The 21,812-nt window shown below is 33.9% G+C and overlaps 1 protein-coding gene across 3 annotated transcripts in view; it reads left to right on the top strand.

Annotated features, from left to right (window-relative positions):
• Positions 1-21,812, top strand: part of MEF2C (myocyte enhancer factor 2C) — a 109,544-nt gene that overhangs the window by 47,117 nt on the left and 40,615 nt on the right. For all 3 annotated transcript variants that reach the window (XM_054003897.1, XM_054003896.1, XM_054003895.1), the window contains exon 3: positions 6,904-7,107. In XM_054003897.1, the coding sequence (XP_053859872.1) occupies positions 6,904-7,107 (204 nt within the window). The remainder of the gene's footprint in view (positions 1-6,903; positions 7,108-21,812) is intronic.

The following is a 21,812-nucleotide window of genomic DNA, read 5'->3' as shown; positions in this document are numbered from 1 at the left end:
TTTTCATTATTCCTTCATGGAGCATCTTCACTTTATCCAAGACAAAACATTTCCCCACCTGTCTCCAGGGGAATGTTTTCACATGAAAACATAATTTCTTGACGGTGCACCTAAGCATTATTTCTTGTTCAATTAACCTTTGTCTTAAACATCACGCATTTTATCTTTTACATATTTTTATTAATCGCTTATATTAAATTTCACACAGGTATATACTTAAAATATAGCATTAAAATTAGACAGTGACCTTAGTTTTTCAGAGGTTAAGTTAGGTTTCTGCAAGAAAAGAGTTGCACCTCAAGTTTTCAAGACTCCTAATTTGTGGTGACCTGTACAACTCTGGCAACACTTTTCATGTTATTCCAGACTACCTGAGAAGTAAAACTTTAATAGAGCTACTGAAGTGCACCATGAATTTCTAGAATGCAATATTTTGAGGTTAAATGTGCTTATATTACAAATTTATGTTCTGAGCATAATTTGGAGTGAATTATCCTAAGGTAAATATTTAGGTCAAATTACTTTTAATTTGAAGTGTGAGCAAGAAGCCTAAGTAAAGAGAGTGCAGTAATGAATGAGACATCTGCCAACACAGAAAAATAGTGCAGACACAGGCACAGTGTTGCTGTCTTGCAAGGAATGGTTTAGAAAGCCCTGGGGGAGAAAGAGCTGGAGGTGGGAAGCAGAACTGAAGCCATTGTGGAGAGGAAGAAGTTACACTCTTCCTGTTATGACAGGAAATGCAGACAAATGTGCTTCCTGACCCTTTGCTCAGCAGGGAATGAAATATTCTTTGACCTTTACCTCATGAACATTTTAGCAGCACAGAACTTATAAACATGTTTTTTACTATAAACATATGTTTGTACCTGCCAGAACTGGTGATAGCATTGGGAAAAAAAAAAAAAAAAAAAAAAAAAAAAAAAAAAAAAAAAAAAAAAAAAAAAAAAAAAGTCAGCTTTTGTGTGTATATTGTGTCAGCTACTGTGTATTTGAGATTATAATTTTTGCCTAAAGCTTGTACATATCTGTAGATCTATCTATAAAGGACTTAATCATATCTCTCTATTCAACAAAAGGAAGTGAAGCATCAGAGATTAGTCTTTATTATTCTTTCATTCCTGATTCCTGTTTGGTCTTAGATCTTAATTTGTAAGTTAAAATGAGAAGCATATTGATACTGGCTGACCTCCTAATTTCTGAGGTTGCTGTATCATCTTTAATTAATATATCTTTCAATTTTATCCCTCCTTTCTTTTTTTACACAGGAAAAACTTACAAGATTGACCCTCATGACTTGGATTTGGGCAGACTGAATAGTATCACTACTTTAAGTATTTGATCTGGTATTTATGCGCAAAGATTCTAAAAATGTGGTGTAACAAAACCTTCTTTTTTATATGGGTTAATCATGAACATTTTATTTGTTATGGTTATAATTTTAGAGCATCCTCTTAGAACTCCTCTTTATCTGGACTATTCATCAAGTCATAGCACAATATGCTTGGGGCTTTCTGGACAATAGCTCATTTACCAGCATAAATCAACACTCTCTCATCTCTGTAAGTTATGCTGGAGGGTTATAAGAACTTGGAAGTAGTCTGCTGAAAGTCTTTCATTTAATGTGGTATGCCCAACTATTGCATAAAGGAAGGTTTGTCTAGATTAAATTCTGCACTGGTGCTGTTTGCCACTCCCATTAGAGAGTTACTGTAAAGATTTTTTCAGCCAGACCTCTTCATATGACAAACAGTTCTAAACAAAAATCAGACAAAAATAAAAGGAAAAAGGGAAGAGAGAATATGACAACAGTTTTTGCCTCACCAGTAGTTATTTGATGTTTCAACAGGATAGGCTTAGGTGCCTGACAGTGAAATTTTAGTGAAGAGATCCTCTGATTACATATGGCCAACTTGGCCTTATGTTTGAAACTGGGTAGACTGCTCATGTAGTACCTCCTATTTATCACATGCATCATTTCTACTGTGCTTGCTCTAGTCCCTGTGTCAGAAATTCAGACATTCCAGATGAAATAAGGATAAACAGATAACATTTCTTTTTGGCAACATGGTGCCATTATTAGATACTTCTGTGTATCAGTGATCTCTCTTCTTCACGTGTTTAATGGCGGGAAATATATTTGGGATGCATTTGTGAAAATTCTGTGTCTCTCATTTTCCTATATCAGCAGCTATATATCTGTATAGTCAGAACAGAAAGAAGTAAGGAGAGAACTGATATTCTGACACTGGCTGGACTGAATCACTTGAAACATCATGGGACTGCTACTTTGGAAACATAGTGTTAACACATATGCTGTGACTGTTAGTGGCATATATGGAGTGATGTTATTGTTCAGCCTCTCATAGTTTGTGAGATTTCAGAAAAAATTACTCGAAGAACCAAAATTAAAATTAAAACTAAACTAAACTGAACTAACCTAATCCCAAACTAACTCCCATCAAAAGAAAGACAGACATGACAAAAAATAATGTATCTTTAAGGCTGTAGTCATTAAATGAGAATATTTATGGGTGCTTCTGTTTCTATACTGGTATATTAAAATCTATAAGAAGTAAAAAATTGTTGTTATTAATTTACTTAAAGAAAGACTATTTCCAGTTGCTAGTATCCCCATTTACAAATCCACACAGATAAATTAAAATTTAGGCAGATGAAAGAATTTGTAATTTCAACCAAGTGACAGTACCTTCTAATTTATTTCATTTAAGTAAATTTAATTTAATAATGATTAAACAAGAAAGTCTTCTCTCCACCAAATTGCCCTCTAAATTGAGCATATCAGTGTGTGAAATGTGCACTTGAATTCAGGGTCTTTACAGCTTTACTTGCAGATATAGACTAGGCTATTTGAAAGCTGTTTCCATGGAACTGAAGAGCCAGAGTTGAAGTTGAAACAACTTTTAACAATTCTATTTATTCAATGTCTTTCTTTTAGAACATTTCCCCTTTAGTTAGAACTTCATCCAAAATATATAAAAAGGCTCACACTGATTAATGTCAATGAAATTGAAAGTTGACTACTTCACTGTAAGTATTTTATAATCAAATAATGTCTTGATTATCTCACACTATACAAAGTCATAAGCATTAATGCTTATTCATATACAAAAATGCTTCAGACTTTAGTAATCTATCTTCTTGATACCACCATTCTTATTAAGAGGAAAATTACAGTTAAAATAAATAAATAAACATTAAATAAGTCAAATAACTATAGTTAAACATAAAAGAATAGTGAGTTTTGAGTTAATAAAAAGAGATAGAATTAGGTTGTTTTTGGTAGGATTCAGAAATAATTTTGGTGATCTCCACACCCTGCTCTTTTTGCAATATATATAAAGCAATGCATTCAAGCATCTCAAACAAGTATTTAGAAATTGTATCATTGTCAAAAACCTCATGTTTTATATGCACATGCTTAAAAAGATTTTAAAGACCATTGAATGTTGGCCTCCTATCTGTTCCACTTCCACTCCACTTTAACGTTTCATAATTTTCACCCTGTAATTATAAAACATTCTATTCCAAAAAGACCTCCTAAACTGCTTATCATTCTCCTAAAAAGAAATAGATTTGGTACCTGAAAATCTGCAAATTAGCAGTGATTTAGATAGCAGGGATAATTAAATATATGTTCACTAATATTGTCAGGAAATAACATGTAGTGATTTGATTCTTGCTGCTGAAAAAATTAAATGTTACAGAGATATCAAAGAGTATGCATTTTTGGAGCTGTCTTATTTGAAATATGTTGATGAATTTTCTCACTGTTTATGAGTTTTCCTTCAGTGTCACTAGTGTTGTTTATGTCAAATGACAAAGTGACATTGTCAGTTATATGACGCTACTGAGACTGAGTACTTTGAACACAAATTATAATTACAAGACTTTATCAACACATGAATTTTTTGGTCATGTAGCTACAGTTTCTGTGTTCATGACAATGTGACTGTCTTGTTCTTGTTCCACACTGCCTTCTAACTAGACAAAAAATATCAGAAGTTTTAAAGAATTTATGCAATTTTTACCTCTCAACAAAACCGTTTCAATACTAGAATATTATCTGCTACCTTAGAGAATATTTATTAGATGGTGTTTAATTTTAATATTTTTTAGTGTGGATGAGAATGGTTAACATAGCAAATGGTGAACAAATTGGACAAATAAAGTTAAATAATAAACATTCTGTTTATTTATATTGCTCACAAAAGTATTTTAGCATATGGCATATTCATCTTCCTTATGTAGCCACACAGAAGAATGCATGCAAAAAGGTAATTTTGTTTTTTAAATGGCTTGAAGAGTATTAGTAATTTTTTCTGAAGTCACTGACATGACATTTCACTTTACATTTGAAAAGTTCTCTATTATAAACTGTTATAAAAACATAATAAATTTCCATCTATGTATATGTATTATGTATGTGTAAAGATAAACCACTGTGAATTACATATTCAAAAATTAAAATTCCAAATCACAAGTAGTGAAACAGCAGTAGACAGAATTGGCTTTAATTAATTAATTATCAATTACAGAAGACATTATCTGGTCAATTTAGAAAATATTAGGAAGATCAAGAAATTAAAACCATATCAAATTCAGAGCAATTATTATTATATATTAAAGAAAGAGAAAATTAAGATCTAGATTATTCATTGTTCTGGTTTGTGGGGTTTTTCACTGTCCATAAAATATAAGTCTAACCAGTATCATTCTGGTGATAAAGTATTATTAATTAAGTATCTGCTGTGCAGCACAGGCAGGTGGTATTTCAACATAGTAAGGAGTTTTACCTAACAGTAAACACAAACACTGGCTTTAAGGATATTGTTGTACGGAGGTGGACTTGAATGAAAATCATGCTAAATGCAGAGATATTCCACCTACAGCACTGTGGTCAAAAAGTTGACTGAAAGACATGTTAGATGCAGAAAAAGATGTTGAATTAGTACATTTTATTTTCTGTATCATTAATTATTTCTAAAATGAGCTTTTATATATATATATATATATATATACACATGACTATATATGTGTGTATCTTTCAACCATTTCATTGTATTTTTCTGTAATCAGAGAAACCATTAAAGGAGTATTTTGAAGACAAGGATATTATTATTATTATTATTATTATTAATATTAATATTAATATTATTTAGAATTTGAGTGAAGTTTTGTTAACTATCTCATTCATTCCAAATATCAAAAGTCATGATAAACGAATTTAGAAAGAACTGTAAATTATGCATACTTCAGACTAGTACTGTAGAAAGTGTTTTTTTAAATGTTTGAATAATTTTGAATTAAAATGGAATAAATCTTTTCTTAAAGTATGTTGACTGAAGTTAAAATTATTGAAGTTAAAATAAAAGAAATAACATTTGGTATGCATTTAGGAGAATATGTGTTCACAGTATGGACACAAAGCTTCATCTTTCTGAGAGAATCTAACAAATAGGGATTAGCAATACTTAAAAGTCACATTTTCCTTGGCCTGACATGTTGGGATTTTAAGGTAGTCTGGGGCTGCGCTTAGCATTAACTTGTGATGTGTGACAAGAAGTGTGACAAGTTAAAACAGTAGCCATATGAATCTCAGACAGACAAATCTTCTTGCCTCAGCATTAATGTGCAGAGGTGCCACTGTTTATGGGTATGTAAGGGATGGTAACAACAAATGTAGAATCAGGCAGACCAATAAACTTGGTTGTGTGCCTGTCCTTGACATACCAAGTACCTTGACCATGTGTTAAATTCAATTAATTACAGGCTTAGCAAAACCATTTTTGTCTTAAAAATTCCTGTCAATGAAAAATATGTAACAGAAATTGCATGTATGAAGAAACAGAGGAGAAAAATTCAACCATACAATTAGCTCAAATAGCTCTTAGTAGTTTCATATTTCAAGTCACATGTCTTACTGGAACTTGTAACCTAGTGCAGAAAAGCAGATAAAAAAATTGTTTGATGTGCAGGTCTTTCATTGTCAAAACAGTCCCTGTAGAAAATCATGGTTTTCAAGAGAAAAATTATAATTTTCATACTGCCTGGATTTTGCATTATGTAGGGGCATTAACTGGCCTACTGAGAATTTGCAAGCACATCCCTATTTCTTTCCTATATAATATGACCTAAAGCCCTTTGTACTAAAAATGCCAGGTCATATTCCTAAGCATATGGCTTGAAAGGAAATAAAATATGATAAAATAAAATATAAAATAAGATGTGTGTGTTCAGAAAAGACTTTGTTTCAAAGGCTACTGACCAGATATTTTCTTCTTTCATGCTTTATAATTATCTTTTCTCATGAGTGCCATTTTTCACACTAGATATTTCTTCAAAAGTATCATGAGTGTGTTTAAATGAGCAATGTATCTCTTTTGCAATACTTAAATGCTTATGAAATAATTTCTTTGCTTTAAAGGTAGCAGGAGTTGGAGGTCTTGAAATCAGTCTATTGCTATCAGAATAAAAAAATCAGAATTGCCTGCACTTCTTCAATGTATTTGCAGCTGCTCATCTGAGGTGCATTTTGCAAATGTTGATGGGAAAGATGTATGCCATCTAAAAGATATCTAAATTTAAAAGTTAAATCTGCAGTATCAACACTTCATAGCACCAGTAAATGAAAACACCCCATGGTCCTTACCTGTATCTCAAGTTTTGTGCAATGATAATTAGGTATTTCTCCCTTGTGTAATACATACAACACACGCATATATATTCTATTTTGGAACTCTTTTATGTTTATTGATTTGTTTTCTGAGCATGTTCAATTCAAAGACAAAGCAGTCAGACATTATAGTTCAGAAAAAAGGAGAAAGAATACAGAGAGCAACTTGTGGATTTCTGATGGACCTTTTTTGCTTTTCTTTCCAGGTGACTTTTACAAAGAGGAAATTTGGGTTAATGAAGAAGGCTTATGAGCTTAGTGTTCTGTGTGACTGTGAGATTGCTCTAATCATCTTCAACAGCACCAACAAACTGTTCCAGTATGCCAGCACTGATATGGACAAAGTGTTGCTGAAATATACGGAGTATAATGAGCCACATGAGAGCCGAACAAATTCAGATATTGTTGAGGTAAGACTTTGTGTTTTGCTCTGAGATGGAGGTGCTCCAAGTAGATTATACCTTCAAGTCACATAGCAGCAGGAAAGCAGAACAAGACAGTGGTGTATTGGCTTGAGCATTGGAGGTGACAAAGCCAAAGCTGCAGGAGATCCACACCTTTTGTGAGCAGTTTTATCCTTCTGAGTCTCACTTCTGCAAAGGGATTTCTGGTTCCCTATTTTCCAGGTTTCTGTGCTGCTTTGTCACTTTGTTGCATTAATCCTCTCCATGCTTTGACCACTACCTACCAGCTGAATCTCCTGCTTGTCTCCTGGTCTCTTCCAGGAAGAGGCTCTCCAAAAGACATTGCATATTTTGTCTCCACAATCAAAAAATTACAACTTTGTCTATCCAGGAGGAATTAAGAATAATTCTTTATTATTCTTAAGAAGAATATTTAGAAGCAGGAAGAAGATTTAGAAGCATTTGTTGGTGAAATTTGACTGGTTTTTTTACCTTTTTGATTGTTTACAGAGGGTGTTTAATAAAATGTAAAAGTTGATTTACAATCTGCAAAGTAAAAATATATCAGCTACTCACACAGAATATTGTTACCATAATGTAATAGCGACAGTATCAAAGCAATAGTGTGAGAATGCTAGAAACACTGTTTCTTTTTTTTAATTATACAGAGCAATTTTTATTTACAATTAAATAAATATTTATTTATATATTTATATAATTTTTTTTTAAATTTTAAAATTTAAGCTTCTAATATTTGTAGAAAATTCAGTTTACATTGCAATCCCATTTGGATTCAAGCTGTGAAAAATACATAAAGCCTTCAATGATTTTGTTGTTATTAACAAATCACTCATATCTAAACATTTCTAACAAAGCACAGATATCTAAAAAATGGGTTATGTGACCTATACAACTGCTGTTTTTAAAATTCATGACGATGAAATGGTATCAATTAAAAACAGAATAGAAGGATGATGATATATCTTAAGGGTCAGTGAAAATTTACTCCTGAATATGTTGAAGTATATACTTAGTTTACTCCAGATCTTTGTAAAGTTAGTCTCAGATTTTTGAATGATCTGGATGTTGTCTGAAATATGACTTTGATACTTTTGGAATCTTCACCAGGGTTAGTCATGTTTTTGAGACTAGCAATGTAAGATAGTGAGTTATTTATACATAAAATATTTAAAAGGATAAAAAGTTCTGCATAATTAAGATTTTTAAGCTTGTTACAGAGTCACAGTCACACTAGCTTAGATGGGCAAAGACTGCACACAGGAATATATATCACTTGTCTTTCTATCCTTCTATCAGTATCTAGGAAGTTACTCTTTTGTTTCCCTCCTTATTTCCCCCAGATTGTGTCCCCCATTAGAAGAGGGTGAGGTTCTGACAGCAGAAAGGAATTTATATGAGTTAAGACTAGGAGGAAAGTGTATAATTTCTTCCACCTCTCTATCATTTCTTTTCCTCTCTTACTTCAGATCTTTTGTATAGACATGAAGCCTTTCCTGCCACCCAAATCTGGGAAGTCCAAAAGAATTCCAATTCTATGCCCAAAATAAAGTCCTGTCCTCTTTATTGGCAAAAGGCCAGAATATTCTTAGCAGAAGGGTTTCCTGTGGTATCCTTTCTTCTTCTTACAGGCTTTTCTGTGGAAATAGGTGGAAATATAGTTAGGGATTTATTGCTTGCTTTACAATGAATGAATACTTTTTATCATAAGGACAATGGCTTTCCAAGGATCTTGAATGAAAACTTAAAATTTCAAATAATGTTGAAATTTTCAGAAAGAGACTTCACTGCACCAGCAAAATCCCTTTCTGCATAAAACAGCAGGCCAGTTTGGATAGGTTGATCAGCAGTTTTGCATACAGATGTGTAATTTTCTGTCTGTACCCAAAGTTTGGTGGGCAACTCTTTTCTCTTTTCTAAAAGGAACAATATAAAAATGGAAATAAATGTTATTTAAATTGAACAATAGACATAAAAGTCCAAATGAAGTGAATGCTCTATCAGCTCTGAGTTTGATTATCTGTTACATTTTTCTATGTTCTGCCTGTAACATAAAATACTTAAACCATATCAGTACTGGTACAGTTTGAGAATCCAAAAAGTCCTTCTCCAGCACGTAGGTTTTGAACAAGAATTCCATGTTATGGAATGCCTTTAATGGATAATGAACATCACAGTTACACGTACAGTAAAGGGTAGAGCCTTGATAAATAGCATGACTCCTAGTGCAGTTTGGGTATATTTTCAGGTACAGGATATAAATCTGCCACACATTTAAGCATTTTAATTGATCAGTTAAACTATTACACATATTGTCCTTGTAAGGGGTCCGTCTTCTATTTCAGGCAGCTAAATTTTGCACATAAAAGTTTTTAATCTTGTCTTCCATAGCAATCAACAGCAGCTGAGAATTAGACAATATTATTAAATCTGAGCATTTTAAACTAAATGTCTATTCAATAACTTCAGCAGAAGTTATTGAATAATTATTCAATCATTTCAGCAGAAGACAAGGGCATAGCTGTGCTCATAGATTTCTGCACAGTATTCAAGAAAGAAAACTTTTTAGGCAGACCTATGAAAATTTGAAATATAATGGTCAAGCATATAAAGATCTTCAATTTTGGTACCCAATTTGTGTTCACATTTGGCATAATATTAACTATTTAGTTAATTTTAAGTTGTGATAGAACTGCTTTATCAGGCATTAAAATATGTTGTAAGTTCTTTGAACTATCTATATTCAAAGAAAATTAAAAGAGTAGTTCTCTAATATGTAGTTATTTACTTTTAAGTTAAACCACTGTGATTCAAATACAAAAATTACATAACTTTTCATGTAGATCTGGCTAATTATTAAACAAAGGTTTTCAATATAATTACTGGGGTTAATTATATTTAACGTTTATGAAAAAGTGAGTCTTCAGGCTATAACTTTTTACTTAAAGTAACAAGTAAAGAAGAAAACACAGTCATATATCTAACAAACATCACACTGCTTTTTTACAGAAAATTGGTTCCACCCAAATTAGAGGTATATGACATCAATAAATATATCTTGATAAAAATGGAATGCTAATAGAGAATTGTAAAGGCCAGTTACTGCAATTCTTTGAGGTTTTCTGGTTTAATTACTTTAAAAAAGCTGTTACTTTCTTTACATATGCACAAATTTTATTTGCATGCAATAAATATAACTGAGATGATGTTTCTAGTTGCTTCATCAAAACAAAGTTGATTAACATGCTATTTGATATATCTGAGTTCTTCACGTCACAAAAATCTTTTACCAGGTGAATGTGTTTCAGTTAAATGCCTAAAACATACATGGACAAATAAAGGTCAAAATGTACTCGTGAGGGAGAAAATATATGCATTCTACAATCACATTTATCCATTTCAAGCAACAGTGACAATTATTGTTCATGGAGATATGCATTAATTCTGGGAAACAAACAAACCAAACAAAAAAGCCAACAAAACAAAACCAATCAAACAAAAAAGGTATATTCTGAAACTTCTGTTTAGCAGTAACTGGATTATTAAATTTGAAGCCATTATGTCCTCACACACTAAACTATTCATTCAACAGTCATTCATTCAATTTTCCTTCAGTTAAAAAGTGAGCATTAATTGCAGGATTTACTAATTTTTTTAAAGAAGAGCAGAAACTCTGGTGTGTTCATTTAACACAGAGGACAAATATAACATTTAATCTTTATGCTAACCTCCAAGTGTGTATGTAAATTCCAACAGTAATATATCCAGCATAATTGTATAAGACTATGCAATAACTTACTTTTGGCAATAAGGAAACAAGGAAGAAAAAAATGTCAGCATTTTACAACAGTCAAGTACATGCATATGTATGCTTTGGATATATTAAAAATGAGGCCAGATGCTTTCCTTGTTTCCATAAAACAGAAGTGGATGTAACACAACTTATTTTAATGATATCTCACTGCTGTGATTAATAAGAATCCAGTTCTGCAACACTGTAAGCTCACTACTTAGGAGCTCAGGAAGGACCTCAGCCTTAGATGGAAGGGTACAGATTTCACAGTAGGAATATGGGGAAACATTTTGCTGCAAATATAATTAAAAGTCTAAAGATGCTACAGAAATCTGTTGTGATTCTTCATCTAAGCCACCAAACCTTTGCTGATTTAAGGTGAAACCTCCTGCTGTTTTCTCTCTCATTGTCCCTTTTTCCTTCTCATTTCTTTCATGTCAAAGCATCAGCTACTGTCTTAGCTTTAGAAGACCTCTAGTAGTTTTCACTAACTCTTGATTCAGTTTCTGGTATACTGAGTTTAATATTCTGAGCCTTGTTTTCTGTGCACATAAACCATTCCTCCACAAATCACCCACTACTTTGTCTTTCAGCTCTTTTTAAACCTCCAATCCATCAATTTATTTGACTCTGCTGCTCTTTCTCCACCTGATTTCTCTTCATCTGCTGATTCAGTGGTCACTACCTTTAGTTCAAGTTCCCTTGCTAGGTCAGCCCTTTCAAATTCATCCCTATCTTCCATTTTCAGGCAAACATTCATCCATCTCCTCACTTCCCCCTTACCATACCACTAATCACTAGTAGAGAAAAAAGCAAACCACAGACTTCATTCATCTTTCTCTTTGCTAACTGAGGTTCTGTGTTTTGAATGCTAATCATCCACCAAGTATCTTAATTTTGTGAAGTTCACTGCACAAAACTGCTAATTTGTATGCATGAACAGACATCTGTCTGATCTTTGCAGGTCTCCATTACCTTACAAAAAATTCTTCTGTGAGCTCAGTATCTTTTCTGAAATATCTGTTATTACCTGTTTTTTGATGGGTTTTTTTTTTTCTGGTACATGTCTTCAACTTCTCCTTTATTTCTCTCTCTCTTTCTCTCTCTCTCTCTCTCTCATTTTTTTTAATCAAGTATTAGAAGGATTTAATGGTCTTCAACATGGATTTTTACATATAGGCAGATACCAGCTCCTGCAATATACTGACATATCATTCTGCTTCAATAAAACCTTAACCTCATCTGACTTTTCATCTACACATTATTTTACTCTGTTAGGGATTGATTTTCCATTACACTTGGTGGTCCTCCATCCTCTTTTCCCTCCTCTTTCTCATGGAAATTAGGTAAGTTTGGAAAACGTGGATTGGGTGAACTCTTGCTTTTAGTGATAGTGAAGACTTAATCAAGAATTATCTGAAGTATTCTAGGGAGTAAGTAATTTTAGGGACATTGTGACGAGGTTGCGGGTTTCCCAGGATAAAAAAAAAACAAAACAAACAAAGATAAGAAGTTCTAATTTACAATAATATGTCACATTTTTATTTATACATTATAGATTCTTTTTCATGGATAATGAGCATCTAGCATTGTCCCTTTAACTTGTTTTGCACACATGTTCATTCTCTAGCAACTGTTGGTGAATTGACCTTCCACAGAGTATTTTCCCCTTTCCAGTAGACTTCTGTATTTGGTGAGAGAGAACAGTCCTAACATAGTAGAAGAAATGTGTGCCATTTGCAGTTGCATTTTCCCCTAAAAGGAAGAAGTGAGGTTCTGAACATGTGAAATTCTCCCTGCAGATTGCTCATCCTTTGTGTTTTACAGCACACAGAGGTCTTCAAAGACCTTAATGTTAAGATAGCAAGGAACAAAGTAATACCAAAACCTACAGGGTGGTGGAATTCAGAATTTTTTTATTGCGTGCTTTTTTGCTGGCTAAAAAAACATTGTTACTCTGAAAAAAAATGTGTCTGATGAAAACATAAAATTAGTGATGGCAATTTAGTCTTCCACAGATTTGTAGAAGCTAGTTTGACCTTAAAATCCAGTTGTTTTAGTATGGCCAGCCACAACGTTAATTGGCATACTTTTAAATCTCCTTGAGGGACATGAGTTCAAACTTAGTACAGGTTTAGCAGAGTAGAAAGTTGGAGTTGATGAGAATGGCAGTCAGGTGGTCATGGGCAGTATTTGTGCCAGAGAGGAATGCCATGGTCCTGTTTTGCTCATGGTCTTACTGCACGTTATCCCATCTATCCTTACAGATGTGCTGGGGTTCTATAGCACATTAGGTTTAGTCACTTGATGTGGAAGTTCTGAATGAGATAAAGAGAAAAGAAGTTTTCTTCTGTCAATTATTTCTAAAGGTCATAGAGCTAATGACTAGCTAGGAGGTTAATTGGATTCTAAAATCCTCTTCATATCAATTAAGACTCTTAAATGTATATTCATAGTAAATAAGCCCATACAAATCTCTAAAGGTTCTCTTTTTAGGAAAAGTAAGGCAACTGTTTTAGCTTGTTTAAATGTAATAAGTGTATTTTCTTCTCTTGTCATCGTAACATAATATTGCATATAAACAAGCTGTGAAATACACATCAAGTCAGCTCTTGAGCTACTGAAATCAGGGGATTTCTTTCAGCTACCATGGGCTGAAGATCTGGGACAGTATGAAAAGTAAGCCTGTATGTGAGAAAGGTTATTCAGGGTGATCTAAAGACAGTACAGTGTATTGGATACTGCCCTGGACTAGGACTCATGAGACTTCGGTTTTATTAATAGCTTTGCCACATACTGTTTTGTGACCTTGGATAAGTCACATTTCCTCTTAAAGCTTCAGTTTCACTATCTGTGAAATGGGGATAGCATTATTGATTTCCTTTGTAAATTGGTTGAAGACCAGTTGCTAAAAAAACAGCTAGTGGTACCAGTTTCACAGGACAGACATTTGAAAAGAGTAATCAAATGCCAAAAATTTCCTTTGGATGACTCTTTAGGCTTTTTAAATGCCTTTTTCTGTTTTTGTTTTAGAAAATACAAACCCATACATTCTTGCCAACATAATGTATGACAAAACCAAAGGACTGAATGCAAGATCTTCAGCATTTTTCCTTTGGTCTTTGTTTGCCAATTAAGTACTGAGACTGAAAAATGTGTTTGTAAATTAATGTCCTCATGTGAGTTTTTTCTGTATTTTTTCTAAACATGACTGGTTAAAAAAATCTCAGAGGGAAAAATATCTTGGTTTCAAAAGTTTTACAAGTCTGTACATTTTATCAATCTTGATTTCATTTTTTTAGTAATTTCTTTAGAAATACATCTTTTCTAAACAAAAGCTGACATTCTTACCTGATCTTATTATTCCATCAATTTGGGATTCATGTAAATAGTAGCTCTTACAAGACCACAAGAAAAACTGCAAAGCTAGAAAACTGTGTATGACAATTCTATTCTATCCAAAGTAGTCCTTCAATGGAACTGCTGTTCCAGTCAGTGAGAGTGTCCAAAGTAGTCTTTCTACTGCACTCATTAGGTAGCATTTTATTCCCTTCCTCCCACTTATCCTCACAAGATTTTTGATTCTTCATACTCCCAGGCTATTTTCAAGCTCTCCTTGATAATTCTGCATCTCCTTGTTACTCTGCATTTAATAAGTCAGAGACCTTAGTTGCTATGCAATCTAGAAGAAGAAAAGCAGAGGGTTCAAATTAATTCAGTATGTGAAAAAATGCAGCTACAGTAATGTTGCAATTTTTTTTTTCATTTTGCTGTATCTCAAAAGAATCAGAAAATTTTTCATTATGATTTATTTTGGCAAGGATTTGGTTAACATGAAACATAGCTTGTAATGCTAAATGAAAGAAAAGCCACTCACCTAAGAGCTACTTTTCCATATGTGGAAGAAGAGAGAAGGGACAGAAAAAAATAAAATGGATTCAAAGTTAATTATTCTGAAGCATATGGTACATGAGAAGCTTCTTTTGAGTGTATTTAGGGGGTGATCTGGACGTCATGTTTTAACCTTCTTGAGGATCATGTAATTTTATTTTTTATTTATTCTTTTGTTGGTTTGTAATAGTTTTTTAAATATTTTAATAACTTAGTAATGTTTTGGATGAGTTGTTATAAAAATGCTGAAATTATGGAAGTGAAAAGTATGTGCAGAATATAAACATGTTTCAAATTTTTCATTCTTCCTTTTTTTTGCCAAACTGGAATCTTAAAGCTGTATTTCTTAGAGCAAGGTCTACTTCACAGATCACTCTTTCTTTCTCCAAAATATTTTATATCTGGCTAAGGAGCTGGAAATATCTTACATGACTGTGTAACATTCTCAGACCTTAATAGCTCCAAAATTTTATTCCAATCTAGTCATTGAGAAACATTCTTTGCTTTTGTAATTACTGTCTCACATAGTAACAGCTTGTATTTTGGTCTGTTTGCCAGAGGGTAGGTTTATTTTTAAATCCTTGAACTCTGAATTTTCTTTATTTTTTCCAAGATTGGAAGCAGCTGGAATGCCTGAAGTTACAGGTTGAAGGGCTTGCTTCACAATATGAGATGGGAAACCTTGTTCCCTCCTCCCTGTTTTCCTTTTTAAATTTTTTTTCCTAACAATGTCCCTTAACTGCTATTTGTCTAAAAATAGAACACTGTCTCACTAAAAATAGTTTGCCGCTCAGTCTTGCCAAGGAAAATGGAAAGGAATAGGCGTGGAATAGAAGGGTGAGTAATCTAGCTCTATTCATTCACAGATCCCTTTGAGAATGTAGGCAATGATAAAGTGCCCTCAAAAAACCACAGGCCTGACTTGCTCTCTTCAGACTCCTAGGTGCCAATAAACATTTTAGCCCAAGGATATACTTCTTTTTTCCTCATGGATCATAAACACTTTCTGAAATACAAGGCTTTGTTTCACAGAAACTAACTTACTGTCAAAACCAGCTGACTTTCCTAAGGTCCATTTTTTTTACTTTCCACATGTTTTTTAATTTATTTTAAGACAAGCAATGATTGCAGTGTTCTTTCAAAAATTACCATGAAATGTCACATATCTAGCATGAATGAATGAAACAAATAGATGCTTTTCAATTATTTCATGTGCCCTCAAAACTTCACATATCAGTAAGAAAGAAAAATTTATTGCTCTGATACAGAGCAGTAAAAATGAATTGGTAGACATTATTTATTTCACTGAAAAATCAAATCTTTGTTGCAGAGTATTTCTGCAGATATATACATTTTTTAATCTATAATTGTTCTGAAACTCAAATCTCACCGAAAGACTGTGGAAGATTGGAATAGAAAAGGGCAAGATCTAATTTACTCAAAAATAATCCTGTTGAGAAGCCTGCAGAGTGGGAACTTTTCACATGAAAATTTGTAAAATTAGAGAAAGTCAATCTTCTTCTGCATTGCAGTTTTTCATATCCATTGTAGTATTGCAGTGTGAAATACCAGTAGTAGTACAGAGTAGAAACACCAGGAAGGGCTGAGCATGTTATTTAAGACAAGAATGTGTGTTGCTGTTCTGTACATAGTTTTTTGCATTTTGTTTTGGTTGTTTTTTTTAACCTGAGTAACCTGGTCAAACACAGCAACAGGGTGTGGAAATGTCATTGCAGTTCACAGGGTTATTTGAGCCTGAGTATTTTGTTCAGTTCCTGTAATGCTGCTTGTGATAAGATTCTGGAGACAAAGGACGATAATTGATGGAAAGAGACTTAAATCAATCCAAAAAGAATCAAGGTCCTTGTATTTGGGTGCATCAACTCTTCTGGTCTCCCTCCCCCTTGTAAAGCATTTTGTCTTCTTGCATGTTGGCCCCCTCTACTCTTTTTAATGGAAGCAGGCCACAAGTGATTCCTTTATGCAGTACACAGGGTGTTATTGTGTCTGTGTGATGTATAAGTAACTACCAAGACTGAATTCTGCTATTGTATCTTCACTTCAAGCACAGAAAAATAGGACACACTGCCCTGCATTACCATTTTCAACCTAGATAGTGAGCTACTTATAGCTGTGTTCCAGACACAAAGGCTTTTGTGAGCAAGCCCATTTTTAATTTTCATCATTAAAATATCCCTGCTTTGTAAGGCAAATACAAAATGTGGTTATTTACCCAGATTTGTATGCAGTAGTGATAATGACAAATGTAAAAATACTACATATTCACTTACCTCACAACTATCTTTAATGCAAATTACTGACCTTGCCCTCTTTTCCCCCCAAGACTTTTTGTTTCATTGGGTTCCCATAAGTTCTTGACTGTTCTTTGTTAAATCAGTGTTGAAGATTATGCAATGCTGAGTTTCTAGCAAAATCAGTTACATGATGCATGGCTCTTCATATGCTTACACATGAACAAGGGTCTTTTTGATATATAAATATTTCCAGATGTGGACTCTAAGCTACCACTCATCAGGTTAAAAGAGCCTTATGGTATCAAAAGCCAAAAAATTCTATGCAAAGTCCACTATTCAGGTTTTATTAGGTCCCTGATTAAAGCCTAGGGATGTTAACGTGAGCGTTCTGACAAAATTAACATCTGCCTCATTACTGTTTCTAACGCAGACAAAACTTTCTATGGATCCTGCCTCTTTTTGTAGTAAGCAATACTAGAATAGATCTTATTTCTGAAAATAAGATTTATTTACAGAAGTCACCTTTCAGACACCAAAACTTTTCACAAGTAGAAAATTGAATGCTTCTGCAAATCTCTACAGAATCATGACTCTTTTTCTGAAGCAGTCCCACTGTCAGTAAGGGTGACAGATCTGGGGTCTTAATAGTTCATACCATGAGTAGTGTTTATATCTATACTCAGAAGTAAAACTCCCTGCCACAGAGTTGTGAATTCCCTGAGAAACACTCTGCAAGAGGAACTTCATCACCAAAAAGGATAGGGATGAAAAGTCAGTCTAATCCTGGCTTTTTGTCTACTTTAATCTCCTGCTAGGGAGCCAACATCTTAAATGTTCTGCTCAGGCTGGAACACCTTACCCATGTGATTTGCATGAAGCAAAACACCTGCATACCTCTCCTTCCCTAGGCTGCACACAGATAACACTATCTTTGTGAAATGGCTTTCCACAGTTTTCATAGCTCTGGTGAAACTTCTGTTAAACTTCAAAATATGCTGACTTTTCTTCCTTGTTACAGTAAGAAGGTATAAATTAACTATTTATTTGTGTACTATAAAAATTTGTATCCATTCTCTATGTATTATGTACTTCATGTTGATTAGACCCTGTTTGCCCTGAATTCAGAGAGACCTCTATGTGTCTTTTTATATAAGACAAATGAAATTAATGTTAGTTACCAAATTTGAAGGGCTATAAAACCTCAAATACATTGCTTTGTTGTTCTACATTTTTAATAATCAAAAGTCTGTCAACAGCTCTGAATCAATGCCCATAGTCGAGAGCTGATAAATGTTGTTAAATCTTAAATAACCATTTTTCATTGCATTAAAAAAGTTCCATTAAAGTAGCTTCAGTCAACATTTTCTTTATGCAGCAACCTCTAACATCCAAAACTTTAGGTGGCTGTGTTTTCCTTTCTTAGTTTTGCCATGGATATTTCTATATATGGTTGTCATTAGTGGAGAAGTAAAAAGCTATTAAAAGAAGTTTCATGATGTATGTTCTAAACAGTTAATTATTTGTGAGATAGACAGGGACATAAAAAGTAAAAATCTGTGATACATTGGATATGCTTGGATTAAAAAAAAAGTCTCAAACTCATTTATTTATATCATCCTGTATGATCTATAGATAATTATAGTGCAGAATTATATACATTTTCATGTGCTTTACTTGGGATGTTCAAGTAAAAGGTTGGTTTTGTTTTTTTTTTTTTAATCAAGTGTTATTGCCACACAGGCCCTTCAAAGAAAGCATATTATAGAAGAGTCAATAAAAGTAGTTTAAACAACACAGCTGCTAGAGACTGGTTTCAAAAGACATCAAGATCTTGACAAAGAAGCAGTACCAAATGGAATGTCTCATTTAAGAATATTTTTCTTCCTGCAACATAACCATGGCTGTAACATGAAAAGCAAAAAAAACCATAAGAATTTTCCTTTTTTTTATAATCCCAGGATTGGTTATTACAAGCTTCTAACATGTTTAAACATATATCAGAAAATGGAAGCTTTATGGATTCCTTCCGGCAGGTACCAGTGCCTTAGCATCTGAGCTACATTTCTGTAAACTGTCTGAAAAGAAGCTTGCTACCCTAGACGTAAATTTTCATGACCCACATATATTGTTTAACTCATGAATAAAAGCTCATAATTTGCTCAGTACTTTCCATCCTATATCTGAAAATGTTTTGCAGAAGTGTCTAAACTTGCCTTAAAATATGGCAACTGTCATTTGTCCAGAAACCTCATCTGGAGGCACATGAGCATTGTGGACAATCTGTTATTTGACCTTGTACATTACTAAGGGCCTGTACTGTGCCTAATAAGTATTTACACCAATGTGGGTCAAAGTTGACAGTTTTCCCCAATCCCAGTTTAAGACCCAAATAATTTCAGCAGGTTTTCCTCAAATAAAAATGCTGTTATAAGTCAAAGAACTCTGTCTACTGTCAAGTTCTGTTTCTCTGACTGAACAAATTGTGCATTTTTTAATGCTCAATGGCAAAATATTACAGTGAATTATTATTACAGCAAAATATTACAGTGAATATGTTTAACTATCTAGAACTGTCTGGAGCGTAGGAAGCTGAGTAATTCTATCCCTTCGAGGAATATGGGGAGCAATAGGTTTGAGCCTATTCAGATCAAAGAAGAAATAGAACCTGTGTCTCCAGTTAGCATTGTTTCTAACCACTAGCTGTTAAGTAGGAAAAATCAGGAACAGAAAAGTTTTCTTAAGAGAAGAGTGAGTCATCTTCAATTGTTTGAAAAGTTGCCTGTAGGAGGGGACAGTTATGCTTCAGTCAATACCTGAATACCCAGCAGGAATGTGGGTGAAGGCGTCTCTGTAGCCCTGGGGTAAGCACCTGATGCTTCTGATGAGGGGATAGGATCTTTGAAAGCACATTTGCTTGGTCTGGGTCGTTCACAATTCTGTCGCATACTCCTAGGCTTGGATCCTGTTCTGTAGCACCAAATCTTCCCATGCCCTCAGATCCTAACACACTGCGTATTCCACTGTGACGATCAGGTGCCTTAAATAGTAGGTATTACCAAATTGAGCTTTTTATGTCCCTAAACTGTTTACTGAATCTATTCCATAGCCTTTTCCTGTCACAAGGCCCTTCTTTGCAACCAGGCAATTGCTGCAGAGTGTGGACTGCTCTTTATGGTTTCAGTATAAGCTCATAGCAAGAAAAAACATTGCTCATTGACCATTTTCCTACTCTGACACTTTAAAAATTGCTTCTGTTCCAAGGGGGCTTAGAAAGAAGTGCTGTCATATCAGTGTCCTGGAGACATATTCATTTAAAGCTTTCAAGTTTGGGGCAGGAAGGAGGCAGGGGCTCTTCCTAACTGGCTACATTAGAAGAACCCTTGACAGTTAGGAAGGGCTTTAGATAAACTACATATATGTAAATATAAAATGAAAATTGGGAAATCACCTTTTTCAATAATATGCATTTATCTAGTAAGACTAAACCCACCCCAACAGTAATGCTCATGAGAGATTCAGAACTGTATCCTGAACGAGGAGATGTTTCTGGGCTGTCTTGAGATGACACACTGGATCCCAAGGGTTATAGAAAATTCTCTTGTTTGTTCCACAGATTAACTTTTCCATTCCTTTCCCATTAATGAATCTGAGAAATTCACCTACTCCTATACAGTCTTTTCCTGGAAGAAATGTTCTTAATTCCACTTTCTTCAACATGAAGGGTAATGGCAAAAAATACCTGACTAAACCTAAAAGTTCTGAGGTTAAGTCTACTTCCTTCTATGATTTCTTTTCATCTCCATGACCAAAAGAGTGGCAGAAATAAAAGAAGTTCTCATCAATTCCTGCTACTGCTATTTTATTTGGGGTCTTGTGATCTGTCCATACCCAGGGAGAAATTACAAATCTTGCTGACTTTGGGAATCAATGTAAGTAAGCTTTTCTGCAGTTTATTTCAAAGTTTCACAACATGGAGAAATTCTAGACAAACCTCAGGACTGCAAATCTCTCTGTAGATTCTAGGACCAAAATTTTTGCCACTTCTGAACTGGAGAATTCTTGCATACTCATGGCTTATATTGGCCCTTTGCCCCTTCATGGAAAGGATTTTCTAGCATTGTTGAATGGAAATTTCAGTTATTTAGGACACTGCTGGTCCCTTTCACTACTGTAAGTCCTGTGTGAAAGCCTGAGTGGTTTCTGAATATTTTCTCAGCCAGAAATCAATGTTTTACCTTTTTCTCAGGAACATAGTGCCCCAAAACACTATCAATATCCATGGCGTAAAACTTTTCACTTTGGTCAATTCATTAAAACAGATGCAATCCACCAGGCAGCTCTGGATTTGGGTTTTTTTAATTAGAAAAGCTGTCCTTCTTATCTGTGTCATGGACTCTGGGGGGAGTGTCTGAGGGAAACACTTGTTGTTATCTAGAGATGTGAGGTACCCCTAAGCTATTCATTTCCTTTCCTGTGCTGGAAGTTGCATATTCACAGTTGTCCTTCATGCCTACAAGTCTTAGAAAAATTAAGCAGGCCAAATTCTTCTTCCATTTGTTCATCTCTCCTGTGGAATTAGGGTACCCAAATGGAGAACAATTTGTACCCCACAGATATTTCTCTGTAAATACCATATAATTAAAGATTTTAGATCTCAGACACTAAGACATTGCAGGCGAATACAATAATACATCTTAAAAACCTATAAGTTTTGTCCTTAAAAGAAATCCATTTTTACACCAAAAAAGGGTAAA

The sequence above is a fragment of the Vidua macroura genome, chromosome Z (genome assembly GCF_024509145.1).
Source record: "Vidua macroura isolate BioBank_ID:100142 chromosome Z, ASM2450914v1, whole genome shotgun sequence".
NCBI classification, from domain to species: domain Eukaryota; kingdom Metazoa; phylum Chordata; class Aves; order Passeriformes; family Viduidae; genus Vidua; species Vidua macroura.
The sequence above is the reverse complement of the archived record's forward strand: the minus strand, read 5'-3'. Positions and strand labels throughout refer to the sequence as shown.